The sequence below is a fragment of the Durotheca rogersii genome, assembly GCF_024521655.1.
Source record: "Durotheca rogersii strain YMJ 92031201 chromosome Unknown GGS23scaffold_46, whole genome shotgun sequence".
Classification (NCBI taxonomy): Eukaryota; Fungi; Ascomycota; class Sordariomycetes; order Xylariales; family Xylariaceae; genus Durotheca; species Durotheca rogersii.
The window spans coordinates 74,551-99,534 of record NW_026251277.1 but is presented as its reverse complement, the minus strand read 5'-3'; the positions used below and the strand labels follow the sequence as shown (position 1 = coordinate 99,534).

At 48.5% G+C, this 24,984-nt stretch overlaps 8 protein-coding genes across 8 annotated transcripts; 5 read left to right on the top strand and 3 right to left on the bottom strand.

Annotated features, from left to right (window-relative positions):
• Positions 1–3,648: 3,648 nt before the first annotated feature.
• GGS23DRAFT_398207 (uncharacterized protein) lies at positions 3,649–4,584 on the top strand. Its single transcript, XM_051513562.1, has 3 exons — positions 3,649–3,818; positions 3,893–4,032; positions 4,097–4,584. The coding sequence occupies exons 1-3, from the start codon at positions 3,791–3,793 to the stop codon at positions 4,235–4,237; spliced, it is 309 nt and encodes a 102-aa protein (XP_051367428.1). The 5' UTR covers positions 3,649–3,790; the 3' UTR covers positions 4,238–4,584.
• A 1-nt stretch (position 4,585) lies between these two features.
• Positions 4,586–6,789, top strand: GGS23DRAFT_398214 (uncharacterized protein). The gene is made up of 3 exons (XM_051513563.1): positions 4,586–5,052; positions 5,112–5,481; positions 5,538–6,789. The coding sequence occupies exons 1-3, from the start codon at positions 4,827–4,829 to the stop codon at positions 6,139–6,141; spliced, it is 1,200 nt and encodes a 399-aa protein (XP_051367427.1). The 5' UTR covers positions 4,586–4,826; the 3' UTR covers positions 6,142–6,789.
• Positions 6,790–7,051: 262 nt separating this feature from the next.
• Positions 7,052–8,099, top strand: GGS23DRAFT_608041 (uncharacterized protein; the record flags this gene model as incomplete). Its single annotated transcript, XM_051520148.1, has 3 exons — positions 7,052–7,099; positions 7,159–7,245; positions 7,332–8,099. The coding sequence occupies 3 exons, from the start codon at positions 7,052–7,054 to the stop codon at positions 8,097–8,099; spliced, it is 903 nt and encodes a 300-aa protein (XP_051367426.1).
• Positions 8,100–11,758, bottom strand: GGS23DRAFT_398324 (Adaptor protein complex AP-1 gamma subunit). The gene is made up of 5 exons (XM_051513564.1): positions 11,396–11,758; positions 11,157–11,280; positions 10,899–11,087; positions 8,745–10,836; positions 8,100–8,678 (listed from the first exon to the last, which is right to left on the bottom strand). The coding sequence occupies exons 1-5, from the start codon at positions 11,403–11,405 to the stop codon at positions 8,592–8,594; spliced, it is 2,502 nt and encodes an 833-aa protein (XP_051367425.1). The 5' UTR covers positions 11,406–11,758; the 3' UTR covers positions 8,100–8,591.
• A 1,062-nt stretch (positions 11,759–12,820) lies between these two features.
• On the top strand, positions 12,821–13,636 carry GGS23DRAFT_608039 (membrane-associated proteins in eicosanoid and glutathione metabolism; the record flags this gene model as incomplete). The annotated part of the gene is made up of 2 exons (XM_051520147.1): positions 12,821–12,858; positions 13,222–13,636. The coding sequence occupies 2 exons, from the start codon at positions 12,821–12,823 to the stop codon at positions 13,634–13,636; spliced, it is 453 nt and encodes a 150-aa protein (XP_051367424.1).
• A 225-nt stretch (positions 13,637–13,861) lies between these two features.
• Positions 13,862–16,011, bottom strand: GGS23DRAFT_398173 (uncharacterized protein). Its single transcript, XM_051513561.1, has one exon. It carries the CDS (start codon positions 15,849–15,851, stop codon positions 14,127–14,129), a length of 1,725 nt encoding a protein of 574 aa, XP_051367423.1. The 5' UTR covers positions 15,852–16,011; the 3' UTR covers positions 13,862–14,126.
• A 296-nt stretch (positions 16,012–16,307) lies between these two features.
• Positions 16,308–21,340, top strand: GGS23DRAFT_398111 (uncharacterized protein). The gene is made up of 2 exons (XM_051513559.1): positions 16,308–17,193; positions 17,315–21,340. The coding sequence occupies exons 1-2, from the start codon at positions 16,764–16,766 to the stop codon at positions 21,169–21,171; spliced, it is 4,287 nt and encodes a 1,428-aa protein (XP_051367422.1). The 5' UTR covers positions 16,308–16,763; the 3' UTR covers positions 21,172–21,340.
• On the bottom strand, positions 21,341–23,813 carry GGS23DRAFT_398119 (uncharacterized protein). The gene is made up of 2 exons (XM_051513560.1): positions 22,752–23,813; positions 21,341–22,698 (listed from the first exon to the last, which is right to left on the bottom strand). Exons 1-2 carry the CDS (start codon positions 23,516–23,518, stop codon positions 21,510–21,512), a joined length of 1,956 nt encoding a protein of 651 aa, XP_051367421.1. The 5' UTR covers positions 23,519–23,813; the 3' UTR covers positions 21,341–21,509.
• Between the last annotated feature and the right edge of the window lie 1,171 nt (positions 23,814–24,984).

The following is a 24,984-nucleotide window of genomic DNA, read 5'->3' as shown; positions in this document are numbered from 1 at the left end:
ACTTTAATAAAAAAGAATTAGCCTTTTAAATGGAACCTTATCTATAAAGAGTCGTTCTAGCGCCTGAAGATCTTATTTACGTCAGCGCTTATTTTAACGTAGTAAGACTTAAATAAGCTAACGTTTTTAGAAGTAGATTACTTAAGGTAAGCGCTTAGCGGCGTATTATTTTAATAAGCCGGGGGAGGAAAAAAGGTAATAGCTTATTACTGAACAGGAGCAGCGTAGGCACGCTGTGATGGAAGCACGAAACAAGAACTGCCCAACTGCCAACAACTGGCCCAGTGCCGATCAACCAAGATTACAGCTGTAAACAGCTGTAATCGGTTGATCGGCCAGCTGAAAACGGCAGCTAGGAAAGGAGAGACTGGAAAAGGGCAACGAGGATGGCTAGAAAGGCATGGCAAGAAACGAGTGAATGGCTGTAGGTCGTGATGTCTATAGGTCTAAGTCTGGCTGATGAAAATATGAGTGCGCGACCCATATAAATACACATCGAAAAGGCTACGTGGCCTAGATCCACCGCACCACTACATTACTCTTAGAAGTTAAGGCCGGCCGAGATTAACTATTTAATTTACGATAAGGAAATGTTAGTTATTATTAAGTACTTAAAATAATAAGACGTTAAGTTAAGGAGTTATAAAAAATTCATTATCCTAACCGATTATAAGAACCTCGAATATTTTATAACCCGCTAGCGTCTCTCGGAGCGATAAGCGTATTAAGCGGAGCTCTTATTCTAGTATAACTTCGACTTCGTTTACCGCGCTAATAATTAAGCCGCGGTTCCCGACGCGCTCTTTCGAAAGGACTAAAACCGGTTAAGTATAAACGATAAAGAATTACGGTACCTATAACTTATCCTTAAAGAGGCTCTTCGAAACTAAACCTACGTAGTAGTAACGTTTTAATTCACCGGGCCCGATATTAAAGTTTTCGAAGATAACGAACTTTAGTTCCTATAGGAAAAGACGGCGTATTTCGATACGTTATATTAATAAACGTATTAAGTAATAAAATAAGGCGCCCGTTCCTTCGTTTCGATTATAAAGTTAAAGGTATAAATCGCGGAGTATACGATTAACGCTAGAGGACAGTTATTATTTAAGAACCGGATATAGGTACCGGGGGGTCCTTTTTTAGGGGACGCGGAAATAAATTCCTTAGGTACGGATTAACTTAACGAATTACGGTCGAAAATAATTTAGAAGGCCTACGACTTATACGCTATTAGTTATTCCGGCCGAAAAGATACTATAGCGATCCTAAGCCGAGACTTTTACTAACCGATACTTTATTAATACGTAAGGAGGTTTATTTATAACTATAACGTTTACGGCCGCTTTAAGTTATAAAGGAAATATAAAAAAGGATTCCTTAAATTCTTTCCTATATTTAACCGTTACTTTAAAGATATATAAATAAACTTTATCGTAAACCTATTCCTATCGAAAGGTAACCGATATATATAAGTAATTAAAGACCGCTTAAATAAGATTATAATCCTCGAGCTTACGTTTATTATAAACGTAGAAGCGTATACGGAGCGCTTCTTAGCGTATTACGTTCGATATTATAGCTAATTAAAAAGTATCGTAAACGATAAAGAATCGAATTAACTAAGCCGTTTCTAAAGTTATTTTTACCGTTTAATAGATATAAAGTAAAAATTAAATACGGCCTATTATCCTTAAATAAATAAAGGCTTCGAAAGGGTTAATTAAGAAATTTAAACAGTATTACGAAGCTATATTAACTACGAGTAAAACGATTAGGTATAATAACTACTTATCATTTAATTAGCGTTAAACGAACGGCTTAATACCTCGATAAGGCTCTTTTTCTTTTTCGCGATATATAGCTTCGATTTAAACCCCGTACCCGCGGTTTCCGCCGACTCGGGCGCGGAAATAATACCTTTATTACCGGAACTTTAAGCGAAGGCGTTCGTAGATAGGGTCCGTGTAATTTTAGACTTCGTATAAGTAACGCTAGCTATAGCCTTCTAGTAATACGAATTTTACATAAACTAGAAACGATTCCCGGCCGAAAGACTTTAAATAAGCGATAAAATATAGCTTGACCTTGCGGCGGCGACGGTAGACGGACTAGTAGAGGCGGTTTCGCCGAAGGGAGGCCGGGCCGGAGGCTTAGGTTATAAGGTTTAGGAATTCCTTAGAAAAAAAAGGGTTAATATATATATAAAAAAAATAAAAAAAAAAGGAAGGAGGGAAGGGAAAGGCTAACGGGCCGATTAAACCGTAAGTTAATAAGCGTTCGGCGTTAATAAAGGCGAGGACGTCTCGTAAGCAGGAGCCGTTAACGGAGGTACGGCCGGCTACTTATTAATAAGCGACGGAAAGCGCGACGGCGGAGTTAAGAAATATTAATAATAATTACTTATACGGGATATACGTAATACTTATAACGGTTAGTAATTATATTTATTAGTTACGTATTTCGCGTACGCCGGGTTCCGGCTTTCTTTATCGTAATAAGTACGTAAGGCGCTTACGTAACGACGATAGGGGAAGGCGCGGGCGCCCGCCGGGCGGGTAGCAACCGAGCGGAAAGTAGTAGCCGTACGCGGGACGGTAACCGTACGTAAGGTAATAAGAGTTTAAAGAAAGACGGTAGCCTCCTAAGCGGCGGGCTTAAGGTTAAGGAGGGCGCTTTTTCGCTATAAAACTAATTAATACGTAGCTAAATGAAAGGAATAATAAAACAGAAAAGGTTAGCCTTATTAAGGCTATTACGACGGCGATATTACTTACGTTATTATTATTACTCTTATTAGCGGGAGAAGTAAGCGTAAAACGTCGTATTAAACGACGGAAAATAGGAACGGGAAAACCTAAGGGGTCGGGAAACGAAGAAGAGGATATTTATTAATATTACGTTAGCTAGGAATTAATCGAATACCTTACGAAGCGCGCGAATTAAAAGAAAAGCTATATCCCGACGAAATACGGCCTTAGTAATAATATAATAACGACGAATAACTATAGAAAAGGAGGTTTATTTACGTTAATTAAAATAACGAGAACGGGAAAGCTATTATTATTATAAAAGGAGAAGAGGTTTAGGAAGAAGAGTAAGAAGAGAAATAAGAAAGAGGTTAATTAATTAAAAGAAAAGGAAGTACTATTAATTAAAAACGATTTGAATACCTTAATTAATAGAAAGAAAAGCTTATATAATAAGCTACGCCTAGTTATAAAACCTTAATTAATATAATACTAAGGTATATAACCGCTCCTCCCGTATATAGCTAGCTCCTAAAGGCGCGGCCTTAGTAAAGCGTACCTTTCTTCCTTTTCTTCCTCGTATAGCTTTTTTCCTTTAATTTATACCCTTTTACCTAGCGAATAGCTCTTAAAACCGTGATATTCTTATAGCGTACCTACGCTGCTTTCCTCTAATATATATATTATTTTATATATTTTAATATTAATAGTAATATACTAAATTTAAGTATTAATATTTAAATTCTTTAATAATTAAAAAGGTAATTAATTTATAATGAATAATTAATTTATTATATTACATATAGATAAAAAAAAAATTCATTATATTTATATTTTTCAGAAAATGGATCTTTGTAATCTATTTTATTATACAAGAAATGATTATTTCATTATATGCTTATTGTCTTCCGTGAGTTAGGATTTAGGAGTAGTATCATTATATAGGTACGTTAGAAAGACCATTCAAGGCCTCTCTACACCTTCACGTCGCCCAGCAGCAGTTAAGTGCCGTCTATACTTACGCGAAACGCCAGCACGCAATGGCATCCGGCTACGGCCTCAACGGAGGTCAGCACCCATGCAATCTCCTTTCATAATTTCTGTCGGCCCAGCTTCTAATGCTAATACGGTTAACGCAATAGGCCCGTCGCGATGCTTCCCCTTCTGGCAAGAGGTCCTGGCCTGTTATGTGGTTAACACATCTGCCGAGGATGACTCCGGGAAGAAGAAATGCGCACCTGTTCTAGAAGATTATTACGAATGCCTACATCATAAGAAAGAGGTCAGAATCTACCCTGGTGCTGGCCCCAACCGGCACCTCAGCCGTAACTTATCGAACAACACAGGCCGCGAGAGTAAAAGCCCTGCAAGCTGCATACCGAAAGGCAGAGGCGTCATCCACACGGGAGAACGCGCCAAGTGCTGGCCAGATAAGAAGCCTAGGTTTGATAGGCAAGGAGGACGTTACCAAACAGGTGCTGGGCTGATGATGGAGCTCCTGCTCGATAGCAAGCTCTCAACTGTGTACATACTAGATTCTCAGCAGGACGCCTACAGAGCGGACCCCGCGGAATGGAGAAAAGAAGAAATGCCCAAAGCCGGCCGGTTCTTGAATAAGGGTAGCCTAGTAGGTACCCTCTGCATCCGGCAGAGAGGGCTGTTTGTGTCGTGTTGCGTAGGGAGAAGCCCACAGCCAGCACATACGTGGGCATGTCTCTGCGATTTCCCAGAAGCTCGGGTTCGTGGGCACAGTCACTCCCGCTAGGCAGGTATATCTATATGTGTGTTTTGCCCTGTTGCCGTTGCTGATGTTCCTGCTGCTGCAACAGCTTGTCTGCAATTCACTCGCCTTGCCTCCTTATTCACTCTACTCCGCCCATCTCTTGTTCGTCATGCTTTCTCCAGCCCTGTCTAGCCAACCCTCTCTTCTTTGCTCGCTCCACACCGCAGGTCATTTCCTGACCAGTTTCCATATCACAACAATGCACGCCCTCTCGCCCTTGCCCTCGCGACCTCGCCCATCCCTCTGCCCGCACTCTCGTCTCTGCTTTGCGCACACTCTGCCTTGTAGTCGCCATGCCCTACTTTCGAAAGGTCGAGGTATCCGTCGTAGCTGGCCCCGAAGCACAGACCTTACCAGAGTACCCTCATCCTCACGGATCGTCTGTTCGGCTCGTCAAGGTTGACCGTGGCCCCCAGAGCCCGCATGCTTTCTCCTATCAGCACCGTACAGGTGACGATGGCCCAACTAACCACAAGAAAGCCAACCCCCATATGGCTGTATTTATTCCCTCTAGTCCAGGTAGGCCTGCGCCTCTTATGTCCTGTATTTTGCCCCAGCGCGGTCTAACCGGCGTCCAGGCCAATTCTGGGTCAGGTATATCATAGACCAGCCGCCCCCCTCAAAGTTCCTCTTTTTCAAGATGTCCATAAATGGACATCGCATGACCTCTTGGGGAGTCGACACAGCCACTTGCTCTAGTGGGAGTGTAACAAGACACCTCTATGAGCCTAGCGACGGACTCAAGGCTGTAAGTAAGAGCGCCGGCGGGGCCTCTGCCACCAAAATTGAGGCAAGGACATTCTACTTTTTACCTGGGCTAGAAGGAGGACTTGCCATTGAAAGAGGCGGCTTTATCGAGATTCAAGTATTCCGCTGTCGAGAACGAAAGCCTGCTGCTCCTGACTTGAGTGCGTACCAGTACCGCCGCCAGGAGCGCTTTGGGATCGTGTAAGTTGCCCCCAATACCAACAATCCTTAATGTTATTCGTGATTAACACCCGCAGCTTGCCTAGTACTGGCTTCATGGACAACCCGGAACAGGCTACTTTCTACAAGTACCACCTGGACGACCCTAGAGATTCGCCCTATGCAACATTTAGTTTCCATTACAGCTCTATGGAAGATCTCGGACAGTTGGGTGTGACTCCCCAGGATGAATCCAAATCTCATTTATCGTGTATAAACACCGGAAGCACATTAACCTCCGACCCTCGGCATGCCCACCCCAAAATAACTCCTTCTCGGCCTATGCGCTGGTCTCCCTCTGATGCTGGATTTCCTGGTCTAGAGGAGTGCTCTCAGACGAGTACCCTTCCGTTGCCACCCATTTCGCCAGCTAGAACGACTACCGACAACCTGGAAATAATAGAGAGAGACGGAGCTATGGATGAGATCCCATGTACACAGCTGCCGAAGATACCCAGAGTGTTCTTGAGGCAGGAATCCCGAGATTCATTGAAGTCCAACTGTCCATCATTGACATCATCCCTGAAGGATTATATTGACAGCGAGGACTTCGGAGACGCAGATGTTGCGGTGTGTACGGCACAAGCCATCTTGGTACCGGTATCTGAGTCGAGTTCTAGCAACATGACCTCCCACGGCTAGAACACCCCTCGGTGCTCAAATTGCGCGACCACGCCGTCTTTTCAAGTATTAGAAGGATCGCCAATGCCGTCATGCCTAAGAGGATATCCCGACTCTTACTGACATTCCTTGTCTCCAGCTTGATCAGTCGGATTCCTCTGCCTCACAATCCTTGCCGACATATAATGCTACATTGCCGCCCTATGGATGAGATCATCCCTTGGCTCATGAGGGTTGCTCCTCCCTGGCCGAGGCAGAGTGGTTCGGTTGGGCCTATGGCCCCCTGAGAAGTATTTACTAGGTTCCTATGCGATAGAATCTTTGGATCTGAAAGGAAACGACGCCGGTGACGCTAAGAACCCCGATCAACATCCTGCCATCGTGCCCGCTTCCCCAGAAGCACCAAGAAGGGTAGTGGGTCTCCCGTGGCTGTTATGGGGGTTTGCGATGCTGTTCTATTCGGGCTGCTGAATTCGCGGTAGTTGGGCGGGTTCGGTCATTATTCGGGCGGTTAGTCGACTTATTCTCGTAACTTGGCTCCGAAAGGAATACATATTATCATGCTATTAGGGCAGACAACACCCCGGAGGGGGCCGTTCCAAGCCCCGCCCCTTTATATGTTTATATTCGCTTGTGATAACCCGGCCTCGGGGGCTCTTCGTGGCTGCTGAATATGTAATCAACGAGCCTGTATTACTCCAACTACAACCCCGCCGACTGCGCTGGCTGTTATCGAAACCTTCATATCTAATACCACTTATTACACAGGACTGTCCTCATACTCAATCGTTCACAAATGTCTCGACCTCTCGCTGGTCTATCCAAATTCCATAGGAGATTTTGAACGCGTTAGAAGCCATCACCTAGACCCGAAGACGTCGGTCGTGCTTGACTCGCAATATTAGGTGTTTACCACTACAGCATGACCTCGATGAAGCCCAGTCATCTTGAGCGGACGGCAGCCGAGCCGCGAGATAAGGCAGGTTTTTATTAGGCTGGATTCGAAAAATGTCAACCGCAATTGACCAACAATTGCAGTCTCTTACCACCGTCACGATAGCGAGGGTCGACGAAATCAATGATCATATCAGATTGTTCTGCCTAGCGCTCTCGGCCCCTGTTCGGGTAAGTCGTCACCGCCGTGCCTCTGAACCGTGGAGAAAACAAAACGGGCCATGCAAAAGCACAGCTGGCATATCTGACCTGCGTAGTTCTTACCGGGGCAGTGGCTCGATGTCTTCGTGCCGGGAGTTCCGAAGGCGGGGGGGTACACCATCACGTCAGTGCCATCGAGGGCGTGGCCATCGTCGCCACCGGGGAGCTTGCCCGACGACGACCTGTACTTGGAGCTTGCGGTGCAGAAGTCGTCCGACCCGCCGGCCGCCTGGTTGTGGCAGCCCTCGGACTCCATCACCTATGCTGAGCTGCAGGTCCGCATCGGTGGCAGCTTTGTGTGGCCGCCCCCAGGTGTCAACGTCAGGACCCTGAGGCGCGCCGTCTTCGTCGCCGGCGGTATTGGCATCAACCCGCTGATCAGCATGCTCGGTAGTCTGGCCGAGGGCGGGGTCCCCTCCGCCCCGTTCGAGGTGCGATTTCTCTACTCGCTGAAGGGTGATGGCAACGCGGCCACCGGCACCCCCTGCGCCGACCGCATACTGTTCCTTGAGCGTCTGACCACGATCCTAGGGCCCCGTAGCGGGGCAGTGAAGGGCCGATTCGAGCTCTTCCTCACGGGCATAGGAGAAGACGAGGGTATCGTCCCCCGCGGGGGGTTAATCCAAGAAGATATCTCCTATCGCGGGCGGAGGATGACGATCAACGACGTCGCGGCGGCCGTTGGCGATGTTTCCGAGAGGAGGTTCGCCGTGGTTTACGTCTGCGGAGTCCCAAACATGACGGATGAGTTCGTCCAGAAGCTTACTGACCCTACTGGCCTAGGGATGGAGCCCCATAAGGTGCTGTGTGAGAAATGGTGGTAGTTCCGGGTAATGAGCGGGCCGTAGGTGCAAAGTATCGTCTAGGTGGAATCTGCAGGTTTCACTTCGTCGAGGCGATGTACCTATATATATACCAGACGGGCGCTAGTTAAATGGATCCGCCCTTGGGTGGTTTACTTCTTCTCTATCAACTCAACTAGGAGATGTATAAAGCCCGTTACCCGTCACCTGTACTCGACCTAAGAGGTCTACGAACAAGGTATGTGATATAGACGTAGTTTATTGCGATGCTACGAGGCTAGTTGCCTTTTTAATGAAAATAAGCCTGATGTGATCAATTTCAACGTATTTAGCTGCGAGGCTACATCATTAGGCAGGTAATGATACTACCGCGAGAGACGACGAACCTGTTGTGAGCGAGTCACTCCTTTGGTGACTAGGGGACCTGAGGACTACTATATATACCTCCTCCCCTTGGCGACGGATGAATTGGTATGTGAACCTAGGGCCCTGTCTCTTGGTGGTTTCTACCACTTAGGACGGTTCCGTCCACTTTACTTGATCCATGACTTGCCCGACAGACGGGTGGGAATAACCGATTCTTAACATTAAGCGAAGGGGCTATATTGCACAATGTTAGCCAGCTGAAACGAACGGTTTGCGAATCGCGCTACTCCAAAGACTCACCCCCCTGCTTCCCGTAATCCTCATCATCTGCGTGGCGTCAGACCCTGGTGCGATATCAGAGTTCGTGATGCTCATTAGCTGCAGCTTTTGTGATTTCGGTACTGCCGCCTGTAATCCCACATTGGAAAGTCGGGCGCCGGAAGAGTTTTGGAAGCGGCTCATGACTTGGACTGCTCCTTCGGCGTTGCGCTGCAGCTGGAGAGTGATATTGAGGCCATTCATGTTATAACACGGGATACCGCCCGATGACGGAGCTGTGGTAGACTGCTGAGGGGAGGGGGGGGTGACGGACGATAGGATGTCTAAGCTGGAACCGACAGGCGCTGGACTTGGAGTTGAATGGCTCTGGGAAAAGAGATCCATGATCGCCGATGTACTGTTTAGTTGGGATGAGGTTGTGGCCGGTGGCGGGGATGATGTTGTACTACCACCGAGAATATCGGCAAGAAGGTCCGTATTGCTCTGAGAATCGTTCGTAGGAGATGCGATCGGTGTTACCGTGCTGTCCCCCATTAGATCGAGTAAGTCTTGATCTGTTGTGGGTTTTGCGACAAGCTTCGACTTGCGATTAGCACCTTTCTTGGGCTTCTTCGCGGCTTCGCCCAGGACCCTGGACTCTTCCTTAATCTGCGGTGGCGGCATCTTCTCAAGCACGCCACGCCGTATCTGGTCGTACGAAAACAAATTGCCGTACTCGACTGCTCTCTGTTGGACTTCCACATCTAAACTGGTCTGATGGATTTCCAAAAGACGTTTAATGCGGTCCACCTGAGACACATCCGACAAACGTGTGCTCAGTTTGACAAGAGCGGTGACTATGTACTCAGTGGATACCTGTGTGGCGTAGCTGCTGTTGAGGATGGTCGTGAAGAGGTCGATAATTTCGTGCTCCCGGACCTCCTGAACCAACTCCTCCTCCTCATACTGGCCGCCCCTCAGGAGTGAATCGCCGTATTCGCCAATACACCAGGCCCCCGCCTGAGTTAGGCTTTCCTGAGTAATGTCCTTCTTCAAATTCGCATACAACTTCTGGACAGCATATGTCTGGAGGTCTGCAGTTGTCGCCACGAGTCGCACGAACGAGGCCATGATTGGCTCCTTGACATAATTTCCAGCTAGAGTGAGCACGCGAAGCATGGTATCGATGTGCCACCGTTTATTAGGGGAGTACCGATCAGCAGCGATGCCGATTTGGCTGGTCATGCTGGGTTTGAACTCATTATCGGCAACCTCGAGAAACGCGAGTAACTCTCGAATGAGCACTCGCACGTTACTCTCATTGATCAGGGTGAAGCTGAGGTCGAGGGCACGCCTCCTTATGCTGATATCGGGGTCCCGGAGGCATTCGAGGATTGTATTCCGGTGCCGCTGAACTGCGTTTGGTTCGATGGCAACGACCTTTATCAGGGTGTTAAGAGCCACATATCTAATATTGTTGTCGCGATTGGAAAGGAATTTGCCCAAGATATTAACACCGAGAACTCTAAGCCCAGAGTCCGCCTCTATGTCCAAGATAGTTCGAACCGCCTCGTAAAGAATGGAGTTGCCAACATTTTTAGAAGCATCCGTGTTCGTGGCAACCTGCGCGAGAATGTCGTTGATTTGTTCTGTTCCTTCAGCGTCACCACGAACGAGGACCCGAAGAAGTCGTAGGATCTTTACCTGTAGGAAGGGGTCTGTGATACCGGTGACGTCGTGTTCGGGAGCATATCCAGATGTAGCGAGGCCCTTCAAGGTCCTCACCAAGACTGGCACAAACTGCTTGAATTTTTCGATGATCCCTTCGTCCGCCCCCTCCTCTTCCTCTGCTTCGCACATACTAGTAACCAAGGTAAGTCCGCAGAGAAGTACGCCGTGGTTCCTGTCGGATAGCAGTTGTGCAGCTTTCTCGACAAAGTGCTCTTGCAGATCCGGGACCTTTCGGCATATTCGCATGGCACACAATGCGGCTTTTCTCCGGATGTAGGGGTTTGCGGTCGAGACTAAGGTTTCAATTTCGGGGAACAAGTCTCGAGACATCTCGATGGAAGCGATGTTACCCAAGGTGCAGAGGGCGAGGCCCACAACGTATTGGTTCGAGTGGCCCAGATCACTATCGAAGAGGATACGGGGTCAGCTCTGAGTAGTAAAAAAGGGATGGCAAGGCTGGCGTACTTCTTCAACGAGTTGGTCACCAAGGTGAGGACCTCCTGATTTTCGTCTAACAATAGGCTCGTAGCGAGGTGGCCAAGTCGTTTATCAGCGAACCGCGGGGATGCGAGAAGTTTGATGCATTCTATTTGGCCGAAATGGGTTCTCTCTCCGAGAGTGAACAGATACAGGAGCTTGGCTACGTTGTTGCGCCTGACAAAAACGACGGTTAGTTAGAAGAGCCTTCGAGGCGCGTAGCTTCTTGCATCGTCCGATGCGCACCTCACATTGTGATCCCCGCTCTCCTCGCGGAAGCTAGCCCTGATAGCAGCGCTCTCCTTCTGGATGACGGCTCGCTCATCGGCGATTGTCTTTGCTGCACGCACGTTGCGAATAAACTGTTTGACTACAAGATCGCATCATTAGCCAACAAGTTGTCTCGTGAATTGTCCATCCAGAAGCAAGCAGAAACCGGTATCTTCTTCCCCCCCGTCGCCCTTCCTTTCCTCGTAAACACTTACGAGAACTCATAGTGCAGCTTCACGGGCCCTTCCGGGGCCTGCTAGGGATTAATAGCCAGCTTTGGCAGGAGAAGAGGTCGTGCGATCCCGAGTCGTGGAGGTGCGGTTCACGAAAGATAGGTGGCACTACTATCTCTATCAACAGTGCAGTTAATACTCGCCCAATGGCGAGGGGCGATGGCGTGGGAGGATGTTGTTATGATAGGACCAGTACATCGCAGCCCCGGGTTGGAATCGATGTGGTCAAAAACGGGCAGTAGGCATTTTGGCAGCCTTGTAAGGGTACATTCACAGGGACAAGGAATTACATCAGGCACCTCTTGTATCGACGTGTCAAGGCTTGTGTCTTTGTACATATACAGGTACCTACATGTAGCAGGCTTCGGTAGTGTCCCGGCCCGGAGGCATTTCATCCGATAATTATAACTAACCCTTTAACTATTTTTATCTTTTATAGTTTTCAATTCTTTATTTTTTTATAAAATCTTTTATAAATCATCTTATATAAAATGATTATATTTAATAAATTACTTTTTAATAATTATAATTAAATATAAATATAAATAATTAAAGTTTAATTAGTATTTAAAATAAAGAAAAGTAGAATTTTCTTATTTTTAATAGCGGTAATTTATATATAAAATTCATAATTATAATAAACCTAAAACTATATTGTAAAATATTAATTAATAATTAATAAATATTTATTATTATTTTATTTTATTTTTATTTATATATTTATTAGTACTCATTATATTAATATTACTTAGAATACTAAAGTTACTCTAATGTTATGATTCTGGGATTATTTTATTAAAGTAATTAGTTAATTTTTTAACTAAGTAATGACAGCACTTTGTTAAATCTCGTAACGGGATCCGGGTTACTATCGAACATGTGGTACTCGGAGAGAATAGTGTCGCCGTGGTGTCCTCACCTCAATTAGAAGATGGAAATTCTATTTACCATGTATGGAACTCGGATTATTTAATTGCAGCAACTAATTGGCTCCTTAACTAAGTGATGACAGCACTTCGTCAAATCTCGCGGCGGGATCCGGGTTAGTTGCCATGGAATACTCGCCTAACAAGTGGTGTTCGGAGAGAATGGTGTCGCCGTGGTGTCCTCAGCTCAGCTGGAAGAAGGAAATTCATCCACCCGTTTAGAAACACCTATGCTTTCTTGGCACCCCCTTTCCTTAGGTACCTATGTTTTCATTCATACAGCAAAAACGTAACGGAGAAGCGTAGCGAAGTGCTTCGACGTACACGTATATCATCAAGCAGTATATAAGGAGAGCGTCTACCATCAAACCTTCACCATCGCCTCAACACATCGAGATCCCGGCCAAATTAGCTCTACTCTGCCCAACCACCACATCAACCGCCCACCAGACTCTGACACGTTAAGCTTGAGTTCGGCGCCATGGTGTCCTACTCGCTACAAGTTCCGAGCGAATATGGGTGAGTTAGAAAAACTCCAGAAACAGTAGCAATCAATCACGGTGCTGGAAACACACGCGTATACATACATACCACCTAAGACATACATATTCATGTTAATGTCCATATTACTTACACCTTCGCTATATGCGCATTCTATGATCTAACCTCCCTATGTACACCACTTCCCTTCCCTTGCATTCCTCCCACAACCCACCACAGGTACATTACCTGCTCAACATTGCTACAATGAATATTCTCGACCTCCTCTCTCCGCCGATCCGCCATCCTATCCATACGCCCTCACGAGTAGCACACCCGCCTACCCAACCTCCCCCAGACTCACCCCTCTCCAGTTTTCATACTGATTGCGTTATGGTTTAGCTATGTCCTCCTCGTTGCCGTCTCTTCGGTCTTCATCAACACGTTGCACACCGTTATAACGGCCAACGCGCGTCGGAAGAGTGGGCTGGCTTACCCAATCGCCTACGCGAGCCAGGAGCAAGCAGAGAAGAACCCCAAGGCGTACGCCTTTAACTGCGCACAGCGCGCCCATGCCAATTATACGGACAACCTTGCACCTTTCCTGGGGGGCCTTCTTGTCTCTGGCCTCAGCTACCCCGTCTCGAGCGCGGCGCTAGGCGCCGCTTGGGTCGTGGGGCGCATTTGGTACGCTGCTGGTTACGCGGCGGCCGGCCCGCAAGGCAGGGTTAAAGGCTTTTTTTTGAGCACCATTGCTGATGCTGCCTTGAAAATCATGGCCGTCGTCGCCGGCGTCAAGATGCTGCCAAACGTATAAGGCTCTGGACGTGCTGCATCACCACCGGAGTCGGTTGTATGCGCAAGCCAGTTCGGGTAGTGACGGAGATCGGCGGCGCGAGACTAGGAATGGGGGAAATACTACGTGCCCGATGCGCCTCTAACTCCCGATTGTGAATTGTATTCACTCTACTCACAAAACCTCCGCTTCTCGATGCCCTCGACTCTACGCTTCTAGTCATAGCCGCTGCGACCTTCGCGCTCAGTCACGACCCCTTCTCATACCGTTACGGACTCGATACTCCAAAATTGTGTGCGTATGTCCATACTGACGTATTTTTGTATATTTCAACGTATACCTAGACCAAGCTCATTTATGAAAACGTCGCTGGCCCGAGATCAACCACACATAGTTGTCTTCCCCGTAATCTATTGTCAAGATCCCAACAAGAAAATACCCACTTCGACCACATCACCGGTCGCTAAGCTACGCAACAATGCAGGCAACAAGCATATAGATTCCAAGGTCCTTACTGCCTACGCGGACTAGGAATGGCTCCTCTTCGTTGCTTTCGAAGTTCCACCATTTCTTCATTCCCATTCGTGCCTACTCTGACCCGCCGCCTGCCCTGGCTTCCAGCGGCGACGGGACGGGCCCATGGTTCGTGACCATTATTACCTAAAAGATAGTCACCGAAATACTTCATCGACTGATACAATTCCTCACCGGTGGGGATGATGTATTCACTCGGCAGAAGGAAACCGTAGCTCCCAGTGTCCCGTAGCTTGATCTGGTAGCTATAACGAGCGCCTAACTCGTGGAAGATGTAGTCGACCGCCGAACCTCCGCCGGCTTCGACTCGGACTCTTTGGCCTGAAGAGTCCTCACTCGCCACGGCGCCCTCGCAGGCAGACGCGACGGTATAGATTTCTCCATTGGAAAGCCGTATGTGCTTAGCCAAATTCATAGCTACTTCCTCTAGATTTTCCATGTTGGGTGGATGCGCAGCGCAGGAGTACGTATAAGGATATAGGACCTGCTGGGAGTATGAGTGGAGATCTAGATAGCCTACGAAGTTGACGCCGTTGTCTGCCTCGTTCCGGGCCCAGTCGGCTAGCTGAGCGGCTTCAACCGCCTGGAAGGGCTGATCTCCACCATAACTCTCAGAGCACGGTTCGCTCTGATGTTCGGCGGCATCCCACTGGTAGCCAAAGGCGTGATCCAAATCGAGCCCGGGACAATACTGCATCTTTGTCCGTTGCCTGGACTTGCGCCATAGCCGATCGGCCTCCCAAGTATACTGGTACCCGTCGGGGTTTAGGACAGGAACGAAGACGATATCGAAATGTTGGAGAATCTTCGTTATCATTGGATCTTCGTCAATCGACCTGATAAAAGACCATGCGACGTAATTCACCGTACTTATTGATATCCATTCTCTCGCATGAGTACCGCCGGTAATGAGAATGGTATCCCTACGGAGACTGCTAGAGCCGCGCAGCGCAGAGCGGTCCGATGCTATGCCCACCCTCAACGCCGGTATATCGCGCCCCTGGTACGATTTGCCAATACTGATCATCTGAACGAGGCCTCGACCCCGGAACATAGAGTCAAGCAGCTTCATCCACGTGTGAATGACAGAGAGCGGCTGGTAATTGTGGAAAAAAATATCGTCGACACCCCGCCTCTTAGGCAAAGGAATCTCGTGTGGGGGAGTGATACTCCGGTCGTTCAAGAGGGATTGGACAACCAAGTGGGTGGGCGCATTAGATGGGTAGGTGGCGGCGGCAACGCGAGCTAGGTCGGGAATCAGGATGAAATGGTCGTCATGTAGAGACGCCGGCAAGATCCCCATCAATGGACGTATACGGCGAGTTTCGAGGCGTATATCCACGTAATTATCAGTGAAGCCCCAGACATCGAGCAACATCTGATCGACGGCCTTTCTCAGAGCTGCCTCATGCGCACCCGTCGAGACATTGAAGCGTATCACAACCTCCTCGTTGTACCTCTGGAGGCTCTCGAGGAGCTTGGGATGAGTATCAACCCATTGGCTTTGATGATTCCTCGACCTCCTCGGCGACCAGGAAAACGAGATATCAAGCACCCGTTGGAGATACGAGGCGCCCTCATATGGGCGAGAGGGAGGGACCGTCCGAGAAAGACTGACAGCGTTTGACGTGGGGGTTACCGCGAGGATGGAGAGCATGAGAGATACGAAGGAATAACGAGGAAGGGCGGCGGCGACCATCATGGGTAACGAAGGCCCGTGACATCAAAGCATCCGAGCTCAAGGGAAGGAGGTGTTACGAAAAATGAAGCAGAAGGGTAGGATAGTACTTGTCTTCTCGCTCCAGGCACCTTCCACATAATAAGAACAAGTAGGTACATATACACTTACATAAGGTAGAGGCTGTTTCTAGTTTATCTTCTAAGCTTCTTTTAATAATTAATTATTTAAAATTCCATTTAATAATACTATTATATTAATATTAATATTATACACATATATATTTATTAAATAACGTTAATAAAATAGATATTTTATATATTTATAATTAATATGAATTAATATATAAATCTTAGAGACTTTATTTTATAAAATAATAAATATTAATATCGTACTTTTAACGTTACATAATGACAATACGGATTTAATTATTCTATACATATTGTACTACGTTAACTACCTAATCTCGTTGGACTGATCGATTAATCAACCGGCAGATCTCTACCTAGTTGACCGTCGAGACGGTCTGTAAGCCATCCTTAATTCATCTCGTGGGCGTTGAGCATAGTTCCGCGTCGGTGCTGACATTACCTCACGTCCATCCGCTACCTGCTACCAACCGTCATTTGGGGGCAGTTCTGGTGACATACGTGTATCGTCCGAGAAAAGATCGCTTCGACCGCCTACTTCTCTTCCCCCTTTGAGAGCAATCCAACAACGCCCTTCCATTCCTACCACCGCCGCCCTCCCCTTCGCCCTCTCCCTACTCTATGCTTTGACATTGGGCCCCCGCCGTTGCAATTCCTGACGTGATGATCATCGTCTGTTGCAATCCTCGCCGTTGCTACCGCTGCCGTGTGCCCCTCTCAGACAAGGTCGTATAGTTAAGCATGCATAGTGACTTTCCAGATCCACGCCACACCGTCGCTTATCGCGATGCCCTTTCTACGCCGTCGCGGCGTCATGGCCAGCGACTCGGACATGAGACGGCACACCATCCTGGTGGATCCACCTCCTGCCGCTTCCACCAAGCAATTCTCACGCGAGCCCCAAGTTGATACTTTGCTGAGTCCGGATCTTTTCGCGAAGAACGGAGGCGGCCCGACGTATGAGGCCGCGGGCGGAAACGACGACGCCGGCAAGTCTTCAGTCGACACGGTCGCCACCACGTCCGCGTCAGCCTCGATGTTCCCCGGAAGGGAAAGCGAAGACCCGTACAATCGCCCGGAATCCCCACCTGTACAAGACGATTCACCGAAGCACCGCAGGTTCAGCATGCTGAGGTTTCGCAATGCCTCTGATTCCCAATTATCGGCCAGATTAAGACAACAACAGCAAGCCGAGAAGCCACCACCTATTCCCCAGCGTAAGTCCCGCTTGCTGATTCTTCTTCCCATTTCTCATTTCCTCCCCTTTCCTCTTCTCCGGCTTCGGTCTTTGGCTGGGGCTTCCGTTGAGTCCGCTTGCTAACCGGCTACCACGTTCAGCTCCTGCCATCATTACCACAGCACCTACTATGGATATAGACAGTCAGCCCAATAAGCAACTGCGTATGAAGATCCCAATGCGGATGCGCCGATCAAGTGACATCCCTGAAGGTGACCGAGAACCCGCACTGAAGCTTGTGCAGTCCTGGACGGCCAAGAAAGAGAAGAAAAAGACCATAACCGAGCGAGTAACACCCTCGACGACTAAGCAGGCGGTAACCTTTGAGGAGCCTTCTAGTTTTGGAGGGGATACGTGCCACGCAAATGCCGATGACCAGAACTCTTCCTTAGCCCCCCCCGTTGGCCGACTTTCCGAGTCGTCCAGATCTGAAAGTAGCTCCAACGACCATGCCGCATCAACACCGGCCGGCTCGTCTCATCCAACAGGGTTTTTTCGCCTCCGCCGCAAGCAGAAGCAGCCCGAACCTCTATTTCCTCTGGCCCATCTACCACAGAGATCTAAGACCCCCACGACGTCCGGCCCACGTGCTTCTACCTCGTCGCGCCCCTTCAATGTCACGCCAGATACGTCTCGCCCTTCGACGGGACAGGACGTATCGACCCCCTTAGCTTCTCCCCCCCGCGCTACAGTCCAACATGGAAAAGTTTCCGGTTCGCCGGCCACGACGTTATTTAAACCGGCTTCACGGAACTCTGGGCAATCTTCCCCATCCCGAGTCCATCCCGGTACCAGGGGTAGGTCTTTGACCATGAGCTCCGTCGGAGATAATTTCGTTGATGACCGTCAGCATCTAGGGACTACCCGAACCTCGTCATCCATCGGCCGAAAAAGTTTCGGTGACCTTTTGGGTCTCGGCCGCATACGACAGAATCCCGATAACTTACGGCATGGGAGCCTTACACCTGCAACTCCTGGTTCCAATGCCTCCAAGAACAACTCGCTCCAGCTAGCCCGGGAGCCAGTAGTACTCCCCGAGCGACGGGAAGATGATACCCCCGCCAAGTATCTAGCACGCCTAGAAGATGTACTTAGCCACGGCGTGATTGCAAGCGCCCTATCAAAGGAGACCGACCCATTTTCAGCATCAGTGCTGCGAAGTTATATGCGAACCTTCAGCTTTTTTGAAGAACCGATGGACATGGCCATACGGAAGCTCCTGATGGAGGCCGAGCTTCCCAAGGAAACCCAGCAGATCGATCGCTGCCTACAAGCATTCGCGAACCGCTACCACGAATGCAATCCCGGCATCTACTCTACTCCCGACCAAGCCTATTTCATAGCCTTTTCCCTTCTCATATTACACACAGATGTGTTCAACAAGAACAATAAGTATAAGATGCAGAAGGTTGATTATCTGAAGAACACCCACGGTGAAGGCATCTTCGATGATATACTCGAGTGTTTCTATGACAACATCAGCTATACACCGTTTATCCACGTGGAAGACGATCCCACCGTAAATGGGGACCGCACCAGTAGCCTGAGATCGAAAAGGATAGCCATCTTCCCGAACGGCACACCCGAGACACTACGAAGATCAAAGGATCCAATTGATCCATACACACTCATCCTCGACGGTCAACTCGAAACCCTAAGACCGCCACTCAAGGATCAGATACCTCTAGAGGAACACTATAGCTACCTAGGCACCGCTCGGAACTTGAACCTAAAGGAGCTACAGAAGACATTCTTCAGGACTGGGGTTTTACAGATAGTCTCGGCGCGGTCCCGGCCAGATGCCTTCATGACGGAGAAGACGGCTAATAATCCGCAAGAAGCGCATCCCGGCATTGTGGATATCAAGGTCACCAAGGTCGGGCTGCTATGGCGTAAGGACCCAAAGAAAAAGAAAACTCGCTCACCATGGCAGGAGTGGGGGGCGATCTTAACAGGCGCTCAGCTGTACTTCTTTCGAAACACCGCTTGGGTTAAGAATCTAATGCATCAATACGAGACCCATGTAAAATCGGGTCAGGACGGGATCCCCCTCATATTCAACCCGCCCATCGAGCAGTTCAAGCCCGACACTCTAATGTCGACCCATGGTGGGGTTGCTCTCTGGGACATCAGTTACAAGAAGCACAAAAACGCGTTCGTATACGTCCGTCACGGCGGGCTGGAGGAGGTCCTCCTCGCCCAGAACGAAGAAGATCGGAACGACTGGCTGGCCAAACTAAACTACGCTGCCGCTTTCAGGACATCCGGTGTACGGATGCGAGGAGTTGTAGGTGGGAATTACGAGGATCAAAGCAGACGTACAGTTAGGAGATCAGACGGAGCCGATGCGACGCGCCTCACTCAGACGCCCAACGGAGATGTTTACCGTAGTCGTATCGATCATCAGATGGCTCAGGATATCCTCATCGCTCGCCGCGAATTAATACGAAAAAGGATTGATGAAGCCGACGAAAAGCTCGTATCGGCACAAAAGCTTCTCGAGACTCAATTGAGGAATGCTAGGCATCTATTAATCTTGGCTCCAATCCAGGACAAGACCCGGGACCAAGTCCGTGGGGGCGCCGCTAAAATTATCGCCCAACTGAAGTGGTCTCGGACTGAAATCTGGAGGCTGAAATGCCACCGCGATATCCTGGCGCTGGATCTGGAGGAGGAAAAGGAGGTCAGCGGTGACTTCGAGGAAGGTAGAGCTGGAACCAGCGCGTCCGCTGAAATTCCGTCCGCCGCGCCGTGCAGCTCAAGGGGCAATTCCCAGAAGGCACAACACAGCCCACGGTCTCCAGGTCCGTTATCATTAAATTTGTCATCGGAATCTACCAAACCAACAGATGAAGATTCTCCAGAAGCCGAAGAGTTCCAAACACCACCAACTACTGCTACCGACCCGTCTTTCCGAAATATCCAGCCTCCCCGGGATGTAGCTCCCCTCCCTCCTGACTATCTTAGTCCTAGGAAAACCTCCGTGTCAAGTGGTGCCTCATCTGCACTCGCGGCCGTTTCTACCTCACCCCGAATGACGCCAAGCTCAGCGATAGAGCAAGACAGTACCGTGATTGATGAGCAGGCTGACGACGACGAAGGCGAAAGGCAGATCCTTGAGCAGGCCGGCCTACTGGAGACGGAATCCGTCCGTTCATCTGCCCACCGGCGAACTTCCTCTGACAGAGCTCACGAAGATAACCTAAATCGACTTAAGGGTGCGCACGCCGCCGGATCAGACAAGGATGGATTTGAACGAAGCAAAGTGCGCCGCAGCCTCCAGCGAACGCTTAGGGACGGACCGGGGCACTTATCACACCACCGCAGTCGGAAAGGCAAGGACTCCGCATCGAGCGGTGGAATGTCGGACGAAACAGTCCGTGAAAGTGAGGTTCTCTTCCGTGGTACTGGCAGCTTCACCGTGCACGGTAAAAAGGCATCTATAGTCAACTTCGGAAGTGAGCTACAGAGCATGTCAACCGATGAACGCATGAAGCAGCGTAAGCAGTCGTCCCATAGTGAGGATTCCAAACACGATTCTTCCGCCAGCGCCGACGACTTCCACTCCATCCTTGGCCAAGCTCGAAAGCCAAGGCAGGGATCAGCTGCTAGCGCCAGTACGGCGACAGCTCGGTCCTTCCGCGAACTCCATCGGAAATATTCGTCGTCGAGGGCTCATCGCCTCGTAACAGGTGGGGGGTTGACAGTTCCATCCGATGAAGACAGCGACGCAGCCATCAGCTTCTCCGATGGTCGAAAGTCACCTCTGCCTCCCCTAGACGACGAAGACGAAAGCCCTGGGGTAAGTCCTATGGAGCAAGCGCGGTTTTATACACCGGAGCCACCTAGCTCCCCAACCCAACAGAATATTCCCGAAGCGGAGCAAGGGAGCGGCGAGGAGACAGCCCAAGACATAGAGCGACTACCCAGCCCCATCATTCAGGCAGTTGGCGCATAGAATTCCCTCGCAGCAGGGCGCGTCGGCTCCCACGGATTTCGCAATCATTGCCATGTCGGTGCTTTGAGCGGCTGGTTCAGCAGGCAATTGGGAGAGGACTCGAAACATAGGTACTCGAAAAGAAAATATGTACTGGTAGAAAGCCCACGCTCAAAAGGACGAAGAGATAATAACCCGGATCGGCCTGAGAGTATGAAGTACTTCTAGAGGTGTAAAGATGTCGCGGTAGTCGTTGTATATCCATGGGTTCTAGTAGAATTCGTCCACTCCTAGGACTTAACCAAGTCCCGTACACGATTCTAATGCATCCGATTGCGTGCGCTTAAACCCCAGCCTTTTTATCTCTTCCCCCCCTTCTTTTTCTTTCCTCCCTGGACGCCGGCCGCCTTTTCCACCTTGACAGCACCAGCGCCACCAACTAGCTCAAGCGTTTCCTCTTCCCTAACCACACCGCCCTGAGTCAGTTCCTGGGCCCGTTTTCGGCCTTTCTTTCCTTTGGGTCGATACGTGCTGCGGTCACGAAGAGGGAGCCACCGTTCCGGGTCAGGTTGGCTACCCTCTTCGTAATTCTTAGGTAGTCGCTTCTTCCGCCGGCGCTTCGCTGGCCTTTCTAGCCCTCTCTGCGCTGGCCTCTTGCCTGAGGGCGCTGGGAAGGAAGCGACACCGCCAGCAACGAGCCTCTGGATATCGCTCCCGCCAACCAGTTTCTCGACGAGAGTGAGGCTTCTAAGGTACGGCTCGATCTTAGTATAATCGCGGTTTGCGAAAGAGGCTACGAGCCCCGTGACTGCGACCCTGTCCTTTTCAGACTTTTCCACCAGGGTGTCGAATGCTTCTCCAGCAGAAGCAATATCGGCGGGATCGGAAGATTTGAGCAACTGTTTCCCAGCCTCTCGTAATAGTGACGCGGCAGATTCTGGTGATCTTGAACGCCAGTGAGTGCAAGCTCTCCTCAACTCAGTACGAATAGAATGTTGCCGCCCGCGCGCCCGATAAAGCGCTACAACCACGGCAACGAGGCCAGGTGCGAATCTCAAATCTTCACAGCCGGGGATCGACAGTTCCTCAATGCGGTTGAGGAAGGCTTCCAAAAGGCTCAGCGCCGGTCCAGTGTTTTTGTTTCGGGAGTACAGCTGAACTATAGTTAAAAGAAGCCCGACATCCGTTGGACGTTTGTCTACAAGGGGCAGAAGCTCCTCAAGAACGTCTGCTCCGGTTTGCATGCGAACATGGGCCGCTGCGCCGATAACTCCTAGGCCCGCCGTTTCCATTAGCATAGTAGGGGGTGGGCTCCGAAGGATAGTTTTTGAGGCAGAAGACTCGACGCCCTTGAACTTTTGCACCTGGAGATCTAAGGTGTATTGATTTCGTCGCAGAACGGATGCCTGGTATTGGAACAGTCTTTCGCCGTGAGAAAGGCTCGTAACCGAGCGGAGAAGGCGCTGTGTAAGGAAAGGGTTTCGGCCCACGGTGTGTATTGCAACTTGGTTATTCTGCGCAATCACCCTCGTCGGCGCCTCCGAGATCCTACCAAGGGGGGTTAGAAAAGGGCAAAGAGCAATAATGACAGCCTAGCTCACTCAGACGGCACGATGGACCGATGCAAGGTCGATGCTTCATCGCCTCTGCCCAGCCTCGCGAGGGCATACGCGTGCTGAACCATGATCGGTAGCAGCTCAACCTTTTTCTCATCTGTGGACAGGTCCTCGCTGGCCTCACATAGATCTTGCGCACGTTTCAGAAAAATAGACGCACTAGCGAAGTCGCTCCTCGCGATACAACAGCACGCAGCATTATAGGATGTTTCAAAGGCCTCGAGGTGGTCACGAGACGGCCGTCGTTCCTGCTCTTCAAGCTTGTGGGCAAGGCCATTCCATTCAAGCAGGGCGGCCGTAGCTAGAATATTGATCCTCAGGTCGTTCTCCTCTCCGGCCAGGCCACAGCGGGGGTCTCGCGACAGATGGCGGTAGGCATCTATAGCCTCCGCGAATTTCTCTGCGCGGTATGCAATCTGGGCAGTGAGATGGTGGACGGCACGAGATGACACCGCGGACGTCGACTCCGTCTGCACCGCCTTTTCCGCATCGTCTAGCCGTCCCGACTTGTAGAGAGCGTACGACTTCTCGAATAGGCATTTTTTCGCTAAGACATGCCCCCCCTCATCTATGGCTCGAAGGGCATCATCGAAGCGATCGAGTTTTAAAAGGGCAACCACCCGGGTACGTTGCGCATTGACGTCCTGCTTGGAGGCCCTGATAACAGCATTGGCGGCTTTCAGGATCTCGTTGTGGTCTTGGATAGTGGAGGCTCGCAGAAGCGAGGCCAGGGTGGCCGTGGAATTTTCCATAGCCTAACCAGCCCACGGGGCCCAAGCAGGAGAGATACTAATCACTCACGGCGTGTGATTTTGTTGCGATGAATGATCGTACGTAGGATTCGGGTTGGCGAAAGTGAGTGAGAGGTGTACCAAGTCTCAGTTGTAAGCTACCTAGGGAGATAGTGCCACATGCTGTCTCTCACGGGACCACTGGCCACACACACCCCTCAGGCCAACTTTCACCACACTAAAAATAACAAAAGTGGCCAACTTAAACAGCGTATTTTTAACCTAATCAAATAGGTATAAATTAACAGCTAAAGATGTATATGAAAAGTTAATTTATATATATACTTTATTTAAGTAACGTTGTAAGAAGCTATAATTAAAATACGTCGAAGCGCTCTACGCTTTTATAGGTTTTCGTACCGAAAACTTAGAACCTCTCCGAAGGCTAGGGAAAAAGGGGTCAGTAGGAATCGACGTTTAAACTACGAAAAGTAATTAATTAGCAATCGATTCTTAATTAAACGGAAAGAAATTAACCTAGATTAAATAGTGAGAAACTAACTTCGATTAATCTATATATGAATAGGATTAAAATAGGTAAGAAATAAGATTAGGTAAAAGAACGCGTTAATAAGCAAAGAGATAGACGCGTTACTGCGGTTTCATTAGATATATCTCTTTTAAATAAGCTGTACGAATATTTAAATAATTAAAACAGCATATACGAACTTTCAGTTAATAAAAATAAAGCATTCCCTAAATAATACTGCATTTATAAGGGTATTTACAAGGGTATTTAACCCCGTAATTAATCAGTATAACAGGGAGTTTGACGTATTATAACTATCCTCCAGATAGGATAAAATTAATAATTAAATTAAAGTAAATATATAAAAATTACAAGTATGTTAATAAGGTTACGTATAGTCTTAAGAATAAGCCTCTACTATGATAACCTAATAGCTTAGATAAACAGCTCAAGCTACGACGTACGAAAAACTTAAATAGTTATAATCTAATACTTCTTAGACTCTGTCTTCGTAATTACTTTTCTATATAGTAATATCTTATTTATTATAAAGCTAAAGACTACAATTTGCTTGTTTATCCTACGGTAATAAAGATATAATAATTAAATAATAAGACTTATAAAGACTAAGCTACTTAAAGGTAACTATATGATTATAATTGAATAATAAGTAGAAATTATTAATTATTTTAATAGCAAGATTGAAAAAGAAAAATAGCTCTTTAAAAAGTCTATAAAGTAATAAATAGGTATTTAAATAAATATAAAAAAAAGCAAAAGCAGAAGTAAAGAAGGTAAAAGTTAACGCTAATATAGTAGTGCGTGTTACGGTTTTCAGAGCTATTCGCTAGGTAAAAGGATATAAATTAAAGGAATAAAGCTATACTAAGGAGGAGTAGAGCATACGCGATGCTGGAGTCCCGGATAGGTTTACTCGAAGGTATACTCTATCGACGAC

Excerpts from the sequence above, each read along its gene's own strand:
- GGS23DRAFT_398119 (XM_051513560.1), bottom strand. The coding sequence starts at position 23,518 with ATGGAAAATTCCACGGCCACCCTGGCCTCGCTTCTGCGAGCCTCCACT. Across the intron at positions 22,699-22,751 it reads CGGTCCATCGTGCCGTCTGA|GATCTCGGAGGCGCCGACGA; the intron begins GTGAGCTAGGCT and ends CCCCCTTGGTAG.
- GGS23DRAFT_398173 (XM_051513561.1), bottom strand. The coding sequence starts at position 15,851 with ATGATGGTCGCCGCCGCCCTTCCTCGTTATTCCTTCGTATCTCTCATG.
- GGS23DRAFT_398324 (XM_051513564.1), bottom strand. Across the intron at positions 10,837-10,898 it reads GTGACCAACTCGTTGAAGAA|TGATCTGGGCCACTCGAACC; the intron begins GTACGCCAGCCT and ends CCTCTTCGATAG. Across the intron at positions 8,679-8,744 it reads GGATTACGGGAAGCAGGGGG|CCCCTTCGCTTAATGTTAAG; the intron begins GTGAGTCTTTGG and ends TGTGCAATATAG.
- GGS23DRAFT_398111 (XM_051513559.1), top strand. The coding sequence starts at position 16,764 with ATGCCCTTTCTACGCCGTCGCGGCGTCATGGCCAGCGACTCGGACATG. Across the intron at positions 17,194-17,314 it reads GCCACCACCTATTCCCCAGC|CTCCTGCCATCATTACCACA; the intron begins GTAAGTCCCGCT and ends TACCACGTTCAG.
- GGS23DRAFT_398207 (XM_051513562.1), top strand. The coding sequence starts at position 3,791 with ATGGCATCCGGCTACGGCCTCAACGGAG. Across the intron at positions 3,819-3,892 it reads CGGCTACGGCCTCAACGGAG|GCCCGTCGCGATGCTTCCCC; the intron begins GTCAGCACCCAT and ends TTAACGCAATAG. Across the intron at positions 4,033-4,096 it reads GCCTACATCATAAGAAAGAG|GCCGCGAGAGTAAAAGCCCT; the intron begins GTCAGAATCTAC and ends CGAACAACACAG.
- GGS23DRAFT_398214 (XM_051513563.1), top strand. The coding sequence starts at position 4,827 with ATGCCCTACTTTCGAAAGGTCGAGGTATCCGTCGTAGCTGGCCCCGAA. Across the intron at positions 5,053-5,111 it reads ATTTATTCCCTCTAGTCCAG|GCCAATTCTGGGTCAGGTAT; the intron begins GTAGGCCTGCGC and ends ACCGGCGTCCAG. Across the intron at positions 5,482-5,537 it reads CAGGAGCGCTTTGGGATCGT|CTTGCCTAGTACTGGCTTCA; the intron begins GTAAGTTGCCCC and ends TAACACCCGCAG.